At 39.3% G+C, this 14,426-nt stretch overlaps 1 protein-coding gene across 2 annotated transcripts in view; it reads right to left on the bottom strand.

Annotated features, from left to right (window-relative positions):
• Positions 1-14,426, bottom strand: part of sgcg (sarcoglycan, gamma) — a 45,301-nt gene that overhangs the window by 25,352 nt on the left and 5,523 nt on the right. Inside the window, exons 2-5 of one of the 2 annotated variants that reach the window (XM_062060472.1) lie at positions 9,015-9,215; positions 8,054-8,158; positions 6,024-6,114; positions 5,795-5,914 (exon numbers count right to left, since the gene is read on the bottom strand). In XM_062060472.1, the coding sequence (XP_061916456.1) occupies positions 5,795-5,914; positions 6,024-6,114; positions 8,054-8,158; positions 9,015-9,212 (514 nt within the window). In that variant the 5' untranslated portion in view covers positions 9,213-9,215. The remainder of the gene's footprint in view (positions 1-5,794; positions 5,915-6,023; positions 6,115-8,053; positions 8,159-9,014; positions 9,216-14,426) is intronic. The other variant, XM_062060473.1, reaches the window with a different exon arrangement.

The following is a 14,426-nucleotide window of genomic DNA, read 5'->3' on the forward strand; positions in this document are numbered from 1 at the left end:
TTATACATTCATTATAAAAGGATATTGGTGATCAGATATGTCTGATATTTAAATTTTTGACAGTCCATTTATGTTGACAAGCACACGTAGGATGGATCAGCAGCACAATCACCTCCTGTGTGTAAGTATGTCAGTTTGCACGTACATTTCAGACGTGCTAAAAACAAAGACGACATAGTGTTCGCAGTTGAGTTTTAGTCTTGATAGATCACACTGCGTGTGCTAAATAATTATATTTGCATCTTTTCCTTCTGATGATCAGCATACTGTATATTCTGCATATGTATATTCCATGCTAAATGGATTGCACTCCTTATTCAGCTCACTAAAGAGCTGCAAGACTATGTGCACAAGTTTAGTACATCAGCTTTGCCTGTGCTATCAAGCCTGCATGTATTTTAGTCCACGCAAACCTTCAGTGTATCAGCCGCTATATAGTTCATATTCAGAGTGGTCAGTCCTGTTCAGAATTGGGCGGGGCCAAGATGATGACAAATGTTTGGTTGGGTCAAACTTACGTAATCTGCCTAGCAACAATTGCTGTGTATATATTTTTGTATGTGAGTGAGTAAATAGACACCAACTCAGACTCAGACTTGCACATTGGCTAGTATGAGCGAGAACTATGGTGGCCCTAAAGGGTTAAAAAGATGCAGACTGGCCTGATGCAAGCTACAGATTTGTTTTTTGTTTTTTTAAAAAAGGTAATTGGTTGACAAATTTTAATTACACGCAGCTGCAAACATGTAGACTGCATATGCTGCTATCAGCATTATTATTATCAGCATTATTATTACTCAATAATGCTGTTATTTTACTAGACGAGCCTGCACAATGTGACCTCCACTCACTTGGACTCCACCAAATCAGCAGATGTGAGAAGAAGACAAACGAGGTGAGACAGCGGAGGAGACATTAAAGAATCACAATGTGGATCCAAATGTGCTTCCTACATTCATTTGGACTGCTCACTCCACTCTGTGAGTGTGTGTGTGTGTGTGTTAAAAGTCAACCCGAGCGTAATGAAGCTGGCGGCCGACACGACCCCAATCATCAATCATCCATGTGTGAGGTCGTTGACCTGCAGCTGCATGAATACACACAATGATGTTTTTGATGCAGTGTATGGACATCATGATGTAAAAAAAGGTTTAATCAGCCCTTTGTTTATTAAATACATCAAATACAACATACCGGTACTGTAGGTCAGTATGTGTTAGCAGTAAATGTGTTAGCATTAAATTAGATTCCAAGATGGCGGCGCTTCATGGCGGCAGCTTCTTGCGAGCGCTCCTGGAAGTGTAGACCGATTTGGCAAAAATACCCCTCAATTCAATCAATTTCATGGCTGGCTCACAGCGTGTTCACTCCGTGATCACTTACGACCGACTTACGATTCTGGATGTGGAGAGATCGGGCCATTTTGGGCTGAAAGATGCGTGTACGGTGGACCTACTCGCTAGCTTGGGAATTCTTTGCGAGCTACATCCAGCAGTGGCCTTTGAAGCAGCGGCGTCCACTACCAGCGGAGACCGTCAACGAAAGAGACGTAAGCGATGCGCTCGGAAGCAGAAGCGGGGGTGTCGGGCGGGGCTAACAACAAAGCTAAAGGCGTTGTTGTTAGCGGGGCTAACGAAAAAGCTAAAGGCTAATCCACAAAGAAGCGCTAATAAGGAGTCTGTTAAGCTAGAACTAGCCAGCGCCAGGCTGGATAATCTCTGCACACATAGCAATTCTCTTAGAATAATATACAACTATATATATATATATATATAAATATATATATATATATATATATATATATGTGGGCTCTGTACCGAGGATGTCGCTGTGGCTTGTACAGCCCTTTGAGACACTTGTGATTTAGGGCTATATAAATAAACATTGATTGATTGATTGATTGATTGAACTCACATAATGTTTTTTCTGCGTCAGAGGTGGACATGCATTTTACTGAGGTGGCAAACAATCTAAAAATTCCTGTCATATCAATTCCTAGATATGATCGAAATTATTTAAAGTGCACTATGCATAATAAACGTAACATTATTAATATTGCTACTACGGATACTTTCAACAAAAACTCCTCAAAACAGCCCACCACCTATAATATGGGCTTTTTAAACATAAGGTCATTGTCTTCCAAAACGTTATTAGTTAATGAAGTCATTAGAGACAACAATCTTGATGTCGTTGGTCTAGCCGAGACCTGGCTCAAACCAGACGAATTTTTTGCGCTGGGTGAGGCGTCTCCTCCTGGCTATACGGGAACGCATATTGCCCGTACCATTAAAAGGGGTGGGGGTGTTGCACTAATATACAACAAAAACTTTAGCCTTACCTCGGACCTAAATAATAAATATAACTCGTTTGAGGTGCTTACTGTGAGGTTTGTCACACCGCTGCCTCTGCACCTGGCTGTCATCTACCGCCCCCCAGGGCCCTATTCGGACTTTATCAATGAATTTTCAGAGTTTGTTGCTGATCTAGTGACGCACGCCGACAATATAATCATAATGGGAGACTTTAACATCCATATGAATACCCCATCGGACCCTCCATGCGTGGCGCTCCAGACTATAATTGATAGCTGTGGTCTTACACAAATAATAAATGAACCCACGCATCGCAACGGTAATACGATAGATCTAGTGCTCGTCAGGGGTGTCACCACCTCCAAAGTTACGATACTCCCGTACACTAAAGTAATGTCCGATCATTACCTTATAAAATTCGAAGTTCTGACTCATTGTCAACAAACTAATAATAATAATAATAACTACTATAGCAGCCGCAACATTAATGCTGCCACAACGACGACTCTTACTGACCTACTGCCTTCGATAATGGCACCATTCCCAAATTATGTGGGCTCTATTGATAACCTCACTAACAACTTTAACGACGCCCTGCGCGACACCATTGATACTGTAGCACCGCTAAAGCTAAAAAGGGCCCCTAAAAGGCGTACCCCATGGTTTACAGAAGAAACTAAAGCCCAGAAATTATCATGTAGAAAGCTGGAACGCAAATGGCGTGCGACTAAACTTGAGGTTTTCCATCAAGCATGGAGTGATAGTTTAATAACTTATAAACGCATGCTTACCTCAGCTAAAGCTAAATATTACTCAAATCTCATCCACCTCAACAAAAATGATCCTAAATTTTTGTTTAGTACAGTAGCATCGCTAACCCAACAAGGGACTCCTCCTAGTAGTTCCACCCACTCAGCAGATGACTTTATGAATTTCTTTAATAAGAAAATTGAAGTCATTAGAAAAGAGATTAAAGACAATGCATCTCAGCTACAACTGGGTTCTATTAACACAAATACGACTGTATATACGACGGACACTGCCCTCCAAAATAGTTTCTCCCTCTTTGATGAAATAACATTAGAGGAATTGTTAAAATGTGTAAATGGGACAAAACAAACAACATGTTTACTTGACCCAATTCCTGGGAAACTTATCAAGGAGCTTTTTGTATTATTAGGTCAAGGAGCTTTTTGTATTATTAGGTCCATCAGTGTTAAATATTATAAACTTATCACTTTCCTCTGGTACTGTTCCCCTAGCATTCAAAAAAGCGGTTATTCATCCTCTACTCAAAAGACCTAACCGGCCGGTGTCCCACCTTCCGTTTATCTCGAAAATCCTCGAAAAAATTGTCGCACAGCAGCTAAATGAACACTTAGTGTCTAACAATCTCTGTGAACCTTTTCAATCCGGTTTCAGGGCAAATCACTCTACGGAGACAGCCCTCGCAAAAATGACTAATGATCTATTGCTAACGATGGATTCTGATGAGTCATCTATGTTGCTGCTTCTTGATCTTAGCGCCGCTTTCGATACTGTTGATCATAATATTTTATTAGAGCGTATCAAAACGCGTATTGGGAGGTCAGACTTAGCCTTGTCTTGGTTTAACTCCTATCTTACTGACAGGATGCAGTGTGTCTCCCATAACAATGTGACCTCGGACTATGTTAAGGTAACGTGCGGAGTTCCTCAGGGTTCGGTTCTTGGCCCTGCACTCTTTAGTATTTACATGCTGCCGCTAGGTGACATCATACGCAAATACGGTGTTAGCTTTCACTGTTATGCGGATGACACCCAATTCTACATGCCCTTAAAGCTGACCAACACGCCGGATTGTAGTCAGCTGGAGGCGTGTCTTAATGAAATTAAACAATGGATGTCCGCTAACTTTTTGCAACTCAACGCTAAGAAAACGGAAATGCTGATTATCGGTCCTGCTCAACACCGACATCTATTTAATAATACCACCTTAACATTTGACAACCAAACAATTACACAAGGCGACTCGGTAAAGAATCTGGGTATTATCTTCGACCCAACTCTCTCGTTTGAGTCACACATTAAGAGTGTTACTAAAACGGCCTTCTTTCATCTCCGTCATATCGCTAAAATTCGTCCCATTTTGTCCACAAGCGATGCTGAGATCATTATCCATGCGTTCGTTACATCTCGTCTCGATTCCTGTAACGTTTTATTTTCGGGCCTCCCTATGTCTAGCATTAAAAGATTACAGATGGTACAAAATGCGGCTGCTAGACTTTTGACAAAAACAAGAAAGTTTGATCATATTACGCCTATACTGGCTCACCTGCACTGGCTTCCTGTGCACCTAAGATGCGACTTTAAGGTTTTACTACTTACGTATAAAATACTACACGGTCAAGCTCCTGCCTATCTTGCCGATTGTATTGTACCATATGTCCCGGCAAGAAATCTGCGTTCAAAGAACTCTGGCTTATTAGTGATTCCCAGAGCCCAAAAAAAGTCTGCGGGCTATAGAGCGTTTTCTATCCGGGCTCCAATATTATGGAATGCCCTCCCGGTAAAAGTTAGAGATGCTACCTCAGTAGAAGCATTTATGTCTCATCTTAAAACTCATTTGTATACTCTAGCCTTTAAATAGACTCCCTTTTTAGACCAGTTGATCTGCCGTTTCTTTTCTTTTCTTTTCTACTCTGCTCCGGGGTGGACCGCTAGCCTGTTCATCGGATGGGGACATCTCTACGCTGCTGACCCGTCTCCGCTCGGGATGGTTCCTGCTGGCCCCACTATGGACTGGACTTTCGCTGATGTGTTGGACTTTCACAATATTATGTCAGACCCACTCGACATCCATTGCTTTCGGTCTCCCTTAGAGGTGGGGGTTACCCACATATGCGGTCCTCTCCAAGGTTTCTCATAGTCATTCACATTGACGTCCCACTGGGGTGAGTTTTCCTTGCCCGTATGTGGGCTCTGTACCGAGGATGTCGTTGTGGCTTGTACAGCCCTTTGAGACACTTGTGATTTAGGGCTATATAAATAAACATTGATTGATTGATTGATTGAAATGATTGTGTTTCTGATGTATGATTTTTAGATACACTTTATTTTTGCTACCACCAATGAAAATGACCCAAGAGTGTTGGTGGAGAATTATTCGATGACTGCTGTGTCATCAACTTCAGTCCAAGCATACTTTTTAAAGTATTTTTTTTAACCCAATTTAGTTTTATCCAACTTTTATAACACCCTTTTCATTTCTGTTTAGTTCTATTTTACAAGTATTACATTTTATTTCATTTAAAGTTTTTGTATAACAACCTTTTAACTTACTTAATTCTCAAATTTTGAAAAGGCATATTTTATTAATTGTATTCTTCATTTCTTAAATACACTTCTAATTTAAATGTATTTGTATTTTGAACCACATTTTTATTTGATTTGACTTTATTCTCTGCTGCTATTCGTATTTTTTCCAAATGTAATTTTACCTGTGATGCGCAGTTTGTCAGGTCCAATCACAGTCTGTTTGCCGTCTGCACTGAACAGCATGTTGTCATTGTGGGCACTGAGGACCACGTTGGTAGTGTGTCCCTCAACCTGTCTTGGACCTGCAAGGATATTTCAGACAAGTTCAACGTTAAAATCATCGCCTTCTTCTGGAAATGTTTTTTTTTTACTAATTCAAGTACACAATATTTCATGACGGGTGTGTCTCACCAACAGACATCCTCCCTGTCACGTTGCCGTTTTCGTCTCGGGCGTTGAGGAAAACATTTTCCGTTTCCGAGTGTACAAGAAGTGGTAATTCCTGAGAGAAAATAATATTTCAAAGGTTTGCCTGATAGGATTTCTCTATAAACAAAAATGTCTTAAAGCAGGGGTTGTCAAACTTTTTTCACCAAGTACCACCGCAGTTTGAGAATCCCTGTCTTAAAGCAACAGTACAGAATAATTGTACTGTAGTGAAGCTTATTTGTGAGTCACTCTGGTGATGGGTGGACATAAAACTATTACTATCATTAATGAATTATTAATAATGACAAATAATTATATTTTTTGTATAATTCTAATAAAAAATTTGTGCACATCTTGGCTGTGACCAGCAGAGGCACTGTTGCTTTGTTGAACAAGAATTTAACTATTCAACTACATTGTTAAATAAATAGTTTTGGGGGCCACATTTACAGAGAGCTAAGGACCGGAGTGTTATTTGGTATATTCCGGACTACAAGTGTCCTCTAGAGTGGACATTTGTTTTTGGTCTATTTATTTTGTCAGAGTTACAGGAGCGTTCTGCTGTTTTCAGGGACATTATGCAAACAAACTAGTCAAATATCTTCTCTATGACAGCACACTAGTGTTTTTAAGAATCTGCTAACAAAATGTGAGTCTCTCTCAAGTTTTTTTTAACTGAACTCACGGGCCACTAGTTAAAATAGCCCAAATCATGGAAAAGAGAGGACCTAAAATGGAACTTTGAGGTACACCAAACTCTTGGTTTTATTGTTTAATTATGTTTAAAGTAATGGCTGCATTTCAAGCAAGAAAATACCAATCTCCAGGCTTGCTTACGTGCTCAGAGTATGTATTACACTTGACTCGTCCCTGTGCTGAAAACATGACTTGTCGGGTGCACTCCTAGAGACGCAGCAAAGCAATTATTTTTTATTTTTTAATGAGGAAAAAAATCAGGGGGATAATAACACACAGTGACTTGAATAAGTAACTTTAATCTGATTACTGGTTTGGTTACATAAATCTCCTTCCGGAAAAAAAAGGACTTAAAGGGGTGCCTTGAGGAAAGCCTTAGAAGTTTGGATCCCAGTGTTCTATGCTTGCCGCAAGGTTAAAATGTCAATGCAAGGATCTGCCATTGTGTTTACAGTGGTTCCAGTTCCTCTATACCAGTTATTCTCAAACTTTGGTACGCAGGCTCCATCCAGCGGCACGCCAATTAATCACTTAAATATTCAAACACAGTGTTTCCGTTCAATGTGTGTAATGTTACAGTCGCCAAATTATTAAATATACTTTTCAAACGAGACCTCTGCCTTGTTTTTAATGAATACTTAGGCCTACTATTCTACTGTATTTTAATTTTGGTCGTTATGGTGGCACTAGCAAAGCCAAAAGTTTTCTGAGGTGGTACTTAGTGAAAATTTGAGATCCACTGCTCTATACAACAGGAGCACTAGATATTTACTGCAACAATGTTTATCTTCCAAGTTTTGACCTGAACTCGTCCGAGTTAAGGAGTGATGTCATTCCCAGGCCACCGGTTGAATAGCACGACGATCTATGTCAAAAGTTGATAAAAATTAAAGAATAAGATACTATTTTTGGTCCATGTTGAGGTGTAAAGTAGGCCTGATCCAAATAAAACGGTTTTACGTGGAAAAAAACTGTTGAAGATAAATCACACAGACTATTTCTAAACCCTTCCTCATTATGAGTTTGGGAAAGAAAAGGCAGTAAGCAGGAGCAGCAAAGTGTTCCCATCTGCTGCTAGCAGGCGTCTTTTCCCACCACAAACATCCCTGAGGTTAAAGGGAAGCTCGCTGCAGGAGCACGTGTGCGGCATGAAAACGGTTAAAGCTCGACCGCCTCTGAGACGCAACCGCAGCAGTGCTGAAGACGGTTGGACATCACGACTAGGACGCACAGATTTCAACTATTAGTCGGGGAGGTTTTGGTTAAGAAATGACGGGTTTACTAGCAGCTAGAGAAAGAGGAGAATGTTCTCATACTTCTCTTGAGTGGATCTCCTGAGCGTAGAGTGGCAGCAGGAACTCGGATTCGCCGTCCTCCAGCTTGACGCCGTCAGAGTGGACCTGCAAGAGGCCCATCCCTTCCTGAGGTCGCACAGTGCATGCAGTTAGGTAGGTACTTGAATGCAACACTTAAATACACAACAGCTTGCATTGGGGGCAAGTGGGGCAGTGCCCAATTCAAAAGCTTGAAGTGACATTTCTGACGTTTCTTCCTGTCCTTTCTCTGTGGCAGGGATCCTCTACAGTCGACATTTGATTTTGGTCTGTTTATTTTGTCACATTTATAGGAGTACTCTTTTTGACTGCAAAAAAGGCAGTCAAAAATGGTCTCTATGACAGTAAAAAGTCAAACCAGGGATATTCAACTGAAGTGTTACTGAAGTGCCACTTTTCCCTTCAATGTTGTTCTTATTTTGACAACCGACATCCTCTGCAGTAGACATTTGTTTTTGGTCTATTTATTTGATCAGATATACATTTCTTAAGATAATAGCCCTGTTATGTAAAATACAAGTGTCTGCTGGCCTTTAGGAGGTTCAAATATCAATGCAGAGATCTGCCAATGTGTTTACAGTGTTCCAAGTCCCCCGAGACGAGGAGAACTCTAGGGTTTTGAGAAATTTGCTGCAAAAATGTTTGTGTCCAAAAATTTGACCTGAATTTGGGGGCCAGTATGGTGTCATTCACGAACCAAATTCGGCCCCCGGGCCGCCAATTGAATAGAACTGCTATAATGTGTGTGGCAAAAACAACAACATTTCCTGAATTGGATTTTTAAAGAAATCAACTGAAGAAATCACAATGTAATGCAATAAATAAACTTTTTTTTGTAGAATCTCTGGCCTTTTTTTTTTCCAAACAAGAAGCATTTATCATATAAAAGTCAGTATTTGGCTACAGAACGGATCATTTTGGGCTGAGAATAGATGGTACGTACCGAGTTGAACCACATGACCCTGAAGATCCAGATGGTGAGAGCCAGGTTGATGACCAGGATGATGAGCAGCAGCAGCACAAAGAGGTAAAGGCAGCGCTTCCTCCAGCCATAGATGCCGATCTTGTAGACGTGCTCAGGCATAGGCCTTAGCACGCTGCTCCCCTCTGTGGTGGTTCTGATGTACTGCTCGCCCGCCATCTGCTACAATAAGCACCACAGCAGCAGCAGAAACAACTTATTGATGTAGCAACATTGTAACCACAAATTTGGAAGAATAAAATTATGTACATAAGGAAAATCTAAATATTACATGATGTAATACGGCTTTAAAAAGTCGTGAGATTATGAGTCATAATTTAAAAAAATTAAGAATAAAGGTGGACTTTTTTTTGGAAGAAAAAGTAAAAACTGAATGACTTCAGTCAAAATTTGATGGGGAAAAAGTTATATTTAGCTACATACACATTTAAAGGCCTACTGAAACCCACTACTACCGACCACGCAGTCTGATAGTTTATATATCAATGATGAAATCTTAACATTATAACACATGCCAATACGGCCGGGTTAACTTATAAAGTGACATTTTAAATTTGCCGCTAAACTTCCGGTTCGAAACGCCTCTGAGGATGACGTATGCGCGTGACGTAGCCCGGGGAACAGAGGTATGCCTTCCCCATTGAATACAATACAAAAAAGCTCTGTTTTCATTTCATAATTCCACAGTATTCTGGACATCTGTGTTCGTGAATCTGTTGCAATTATGTTCATTGCATTATGGAGAAAGAAGCTGAGCAAGCAAAGAAGAAAGTTATCGGTGCGAAACGGACGTATTTTTCGAACGAAGTCAGCAACAACAGTACACAGCCGGCGCGTCTTTGTTTACATTCCCGAAAGATGCAGTCAAGATGGAAGAACTCGGATAACAGAGACTCTAACCAGGAGGACTTTTGACTTTGATACACAGACGCCTGTAGAGAACTGGGACAACACAGACTCTTACCAGGATTACTTTGATTTGGATGACAAAGACGCAGACGTGCTACCGTGAGTATGCAGCTTTGGCTTCTAAACATTTGATCGCTTGACCGTATGTGCGCAACTTTTTTTTTGCGTATGTACGTAACTTTTTTAAAATATATAAGCTTCATGAACCTTGGGTTGGGTGAACTGTCTTTTGGGCTGAGTGATTGTGTGTGTTGATCAGGTGTTTGAATTGTATTGGCGTGTTCTATGGAGCTAGGAGCTAGCAGAGGAGCTAGGAGCTAGCAGAGGAGCTAGGAGCTAGCATAACAAACACGTAGGTGTTTTTATGCAGGATTAATTTGTGGCATATTAAATATAAGCCTGGTTGTGTTGTGGCTAATAGAGTATATATATGTCTTGTGTTTATATACTGTTGTAGTCATTCCCAGCTGAATATCAGGTACCGTGAGTATGCAGCCTTGGCTGCTAAACATTTGATAGCTTGACCGTATGTGTGCGTCACGTACGTAACTTTTTTAAAATATATAAGCTTTATGAACCTTGGGTTAGGTGAACGGTCTTTTGGGCTGAGTGATTGTGTGTGTTGATCAGGTGTTTGAATTGTATTGGCGTGTTCTATGGAGCTAGGAGCTAGCAGAGGAGCTAGGAGCTAGCATAACAAACACGTAGGTGTTTTTATGCAGGATTAATTTGTGGCATATTAAATATAAGCCTGGTTGTGTTGTGGCTAATAGAGTATATATATGTCTTGTGTTTATATACTGTTGTAGTCATTCCCAGCTGAATATCAGGTACCGTGAGTATGCAGCCTTGGCTGCTAAACATTTGATAGCTTGACCGTATGTGTGCGTCACGTACGTAACTTTTTTAAAATATATAAGCTTTATGAACCTTGGGTTAGGTGAACGGTCTTTTGGGCTGAGTGATTGTGTGTTGATCAGGTGTTTGAATTGTATTGGCGCGTTCTATGGAGCTAGGAGCTAGCATAACAAACACGTAGGTGTTTTAATGCAGGATTAATTTGTGGCATATTAAATATAAGCCTGGTTGTGTTGTGGCTAATAGAGTATATATATGTCTTGTGTTTATTTACTGTTGTAGTCATTCCCAGCTGAATATCAGGTCACCCCCGGCTCTCACAGCATCTTCCCTATCTGAATAGCTTCAACTCCCCACTAGTCCTTCACTTGCACTTTACTCATCCACAAATCTTTCACCCTCGCTCAAATTAATGGGGAAATTGTCGCTTTCTCGGTCCGAATCTCTCTCACTTCATGCGGCCATCATTGTAAACAATAGGGAACTTTGCGTATATGTTCAATTGACTACGTCACGCTACTTCCGGTAGGGGCAAGCCTTTTTTTATCAGATACCAAAAGTTGCGATCTTTATCGTCGTTGTTCTATACTAAATCCTTTCAGCAAAAATATGGCAATATCGCGAAATGATCAAGTATGACACATAGAATAGATCTGCTATCCCCGTTTAAATAAAAAAAATTCATTTCAGTAGGCCTTTAATGTAATCACACAAAATCACTACAAGATCATTAAAACAGGGGACGAAAAAGTACAATTTTGTCGAAATAAAGTCATAATTAAGTATTAAAAATATCAAAAAATTAAGAAAATAAGTGACCATACAAAAAACTATTTTTTTTAGAAAAAGGTAAAATATTATGAGACTAGACTGGTGTAGTTCCGTGATTTTTATTTATTTATTATAATGGATTAATATAAAATAGCAAAAACAAAGATGTCATAAATGAAGATGAAAATCAACATCATGTAACTTGTAATGTAACTTAAAGAGAAAAAAGTTAACGTAACAAAATAAAATCACTTTAAGACTAAGGCTGCAGCTAACGATTATTTTTCTATCGATTAATCTATAGATTTTTTTCGATTAATCGGTTAATCTATAGATTTTTTTTCCGATTAATCTATAGATTATTTTTCCTTTTACAGATTATTTTTTTTATTCAAAATGAAGATGAAAAAATAAATGTAGGCCAGTTTTTTCAAAAGGCATGGCTTTTATTTACAAAAAAAAAGAAGTATGGCCACTCAGTCAACATTGACAACAACATGACTAAATATTCTGTAACAATGTAAACATTTAAAACTTTTAACCTTTAACAAAATTAAAAGTACCTTATTTGCTTTTTAATGTGCAAATATAAAAGTCAACATCTAGTGCAAATCTTAATATTCTGCAATAGTATAAGCATTTCAAAAGTAAAAGTATTGCTTATTTTGCTTTAAAATGTGCAAAAATAAAGATAAACATCCAATACAAAAAAGTGTAAAACAAAATATTCTGTAACAACAGTGTAAACATTTCAACAAAAGTGAAAGTATTGCTTATTTGCTAAAATGTGCAAAAATAAAGATAAACACCCAATACAAAAAAGTGCCAATCTAAATATTCTGGAGCACTGTAAACATTAAGTATTGCTTTTAAAATGTGCAAAATAAACATCCAGTCCAACACAGTACACAATAACCAATTCTACTCATTCCAGTGAGTGACTAACAGTTGTAATGAAGAAAGGTTAGCATGTCTACATGCTCTGCTTCTTTTCTTGTTTACAATATTCCCAGCAGCTGAAAATAGGCGCTCAGAAGGGGTCGATGTGGCTGGAACTGAGAGCTAATTAGCCTTCACCTCAAGCCAGGACTGCGAGTGAGCTGAGCTGCAGTTGAAGTTTCTACAAGGTCAACGGGCTCACAGTGATGTTACTAGTAGTTGACTGGGAGGTGTTTATTATCATTTGGGGAGAGTCCGCTGCCTGATGCTCACCTGCTAAACACCTATCTGCTCCACGCTGAAGCGCTGACTACATGCGCTCTGAATACGCACTGCTGATTGGCTGGTAATGCTCTGAATACGCACTGCTGATTGGCTGATAATGCTTTGTGTGTACCAATCAGATGGTTGTGTGGGTGGGACAATGCTGCGTGCTGAGACAGAGGCAGAATGAGCAAAGCAGCTTGTTAAGACTTTAGCAGCTAAAGTTAGCTTTAGCTTAGAAACTCGTTCGGTACACCCCCGTACCGAACCGAAAGCCCCGTACCGAAACGGTTCAATACAAAACACGTACCGTTACACCCCTAGCAGATACAAATGACACATTCATGTTTTTGTGTAATGATGACAACGTATGCTCACGCGGACGATTGACTAGTTGATGGTTTTCTTTTCAAATGTTCGTTCATAGCCGTTGTGCTGCTATTATAGGCCATTTACGCTCGACACAGTGTGCATACAACAACATTATTAGGCTGTGTATTGAAATACTTTCACACTTTTGACGACTTTTGGCGTGATTTTTCCCCCTCGCTCGCACCGCTCGCATCGTCTGCTTTGATCGTCTGCTTTGCGCTTCGCCATGACGGTAGCGTGACGTAAATATGCGACGCGTCGACGCACAAAAACGGCGTCGACGTATTTACGTAACCGATGACGTCGACTATGTCGACGCGTCGTTTCAGCCTTATTTAAGACCATGAAATTATTTTTTTTTAAAGTCACATTTTGCCCAGATAATGTCACAATTATCCATCCATACATTTTCTACCGCTTGTCCCTTTCGGGGTCATGGGGGGTGCTGGAGCCTATCCCAACTGCAATAGGGCCAACACAGCCAGACAGACAACATTCACACTCACACACTAGGGTCAATTTAGTGTTGCCAATCAACCTTGTCGCAATTATGTTATGTAAATAAGTAATTGTGCAAAAACAATGACATATTGTAAAAGAAAAGTTAAAATATTGTGGGACTGAAGTTATAATTACCTGAAAAAAAATCATTATTGATGTGAGGTAAAAAAAGGGAATGTAATTACACAAAATCTGTATAACATTGACAATAAAGGATACAAAGTAAAATTTAGATAGAGATGCAATTATGTGGTATAAATATCATTTTATTATGCAAATATGTACTGTAATTATGCATTTAAAACAGTGATTTTGTAAGGGAAAGGGTAAAATATTGTGAAACTGGAGTTTTAATTACATTTATTTTAAATCCTAAATTATTTGATTTATGAGAATTAAGAAGTCATTTTAGAAGGACAAAGCCAAAATAGCAAGAATAAAGTATGTAGTGTCTATTTTGGGCAAGAAACAATCAGTTTGGTCAAAAATATTGTGGGCAAAATTTTACTATTACCAAACATGAATAACATTGTACAAAACATTTGTGTAAGATTATGGGAATAAAGAAAAGCTACAGTCTTTTCTCGTCACACCGCACTTCAAATATTACGGCTTTACCACATTTTGGGGAGATATTTTGTTTTACATCTTTTAAAGCATATTCTACAATTGTTTGGTTCTAAATCAAGTGTTTTCAAGCATAAAATGGCTAAATTAATTTAAAATATCAATAATACAATAGTATTGGCTACAAAAGGA

This window comes from Entelurus aequoreus, linkage group LG10 (assembly GCF_033978785.1).
Source record: "Entelurus aequoreus isolate RoL-2023_Sb linkage group LG10, RoL_Eaeq_v1.1, whole genome shotgun sequence".
Classification (NCBI taxonomy): domain Eukaryota; kingdom Metazoa; phylum Chordata; class Actinopteri; order Syngnathiformes; family Syngnathidae; genus Entelurus; species Entelurus aequoreus.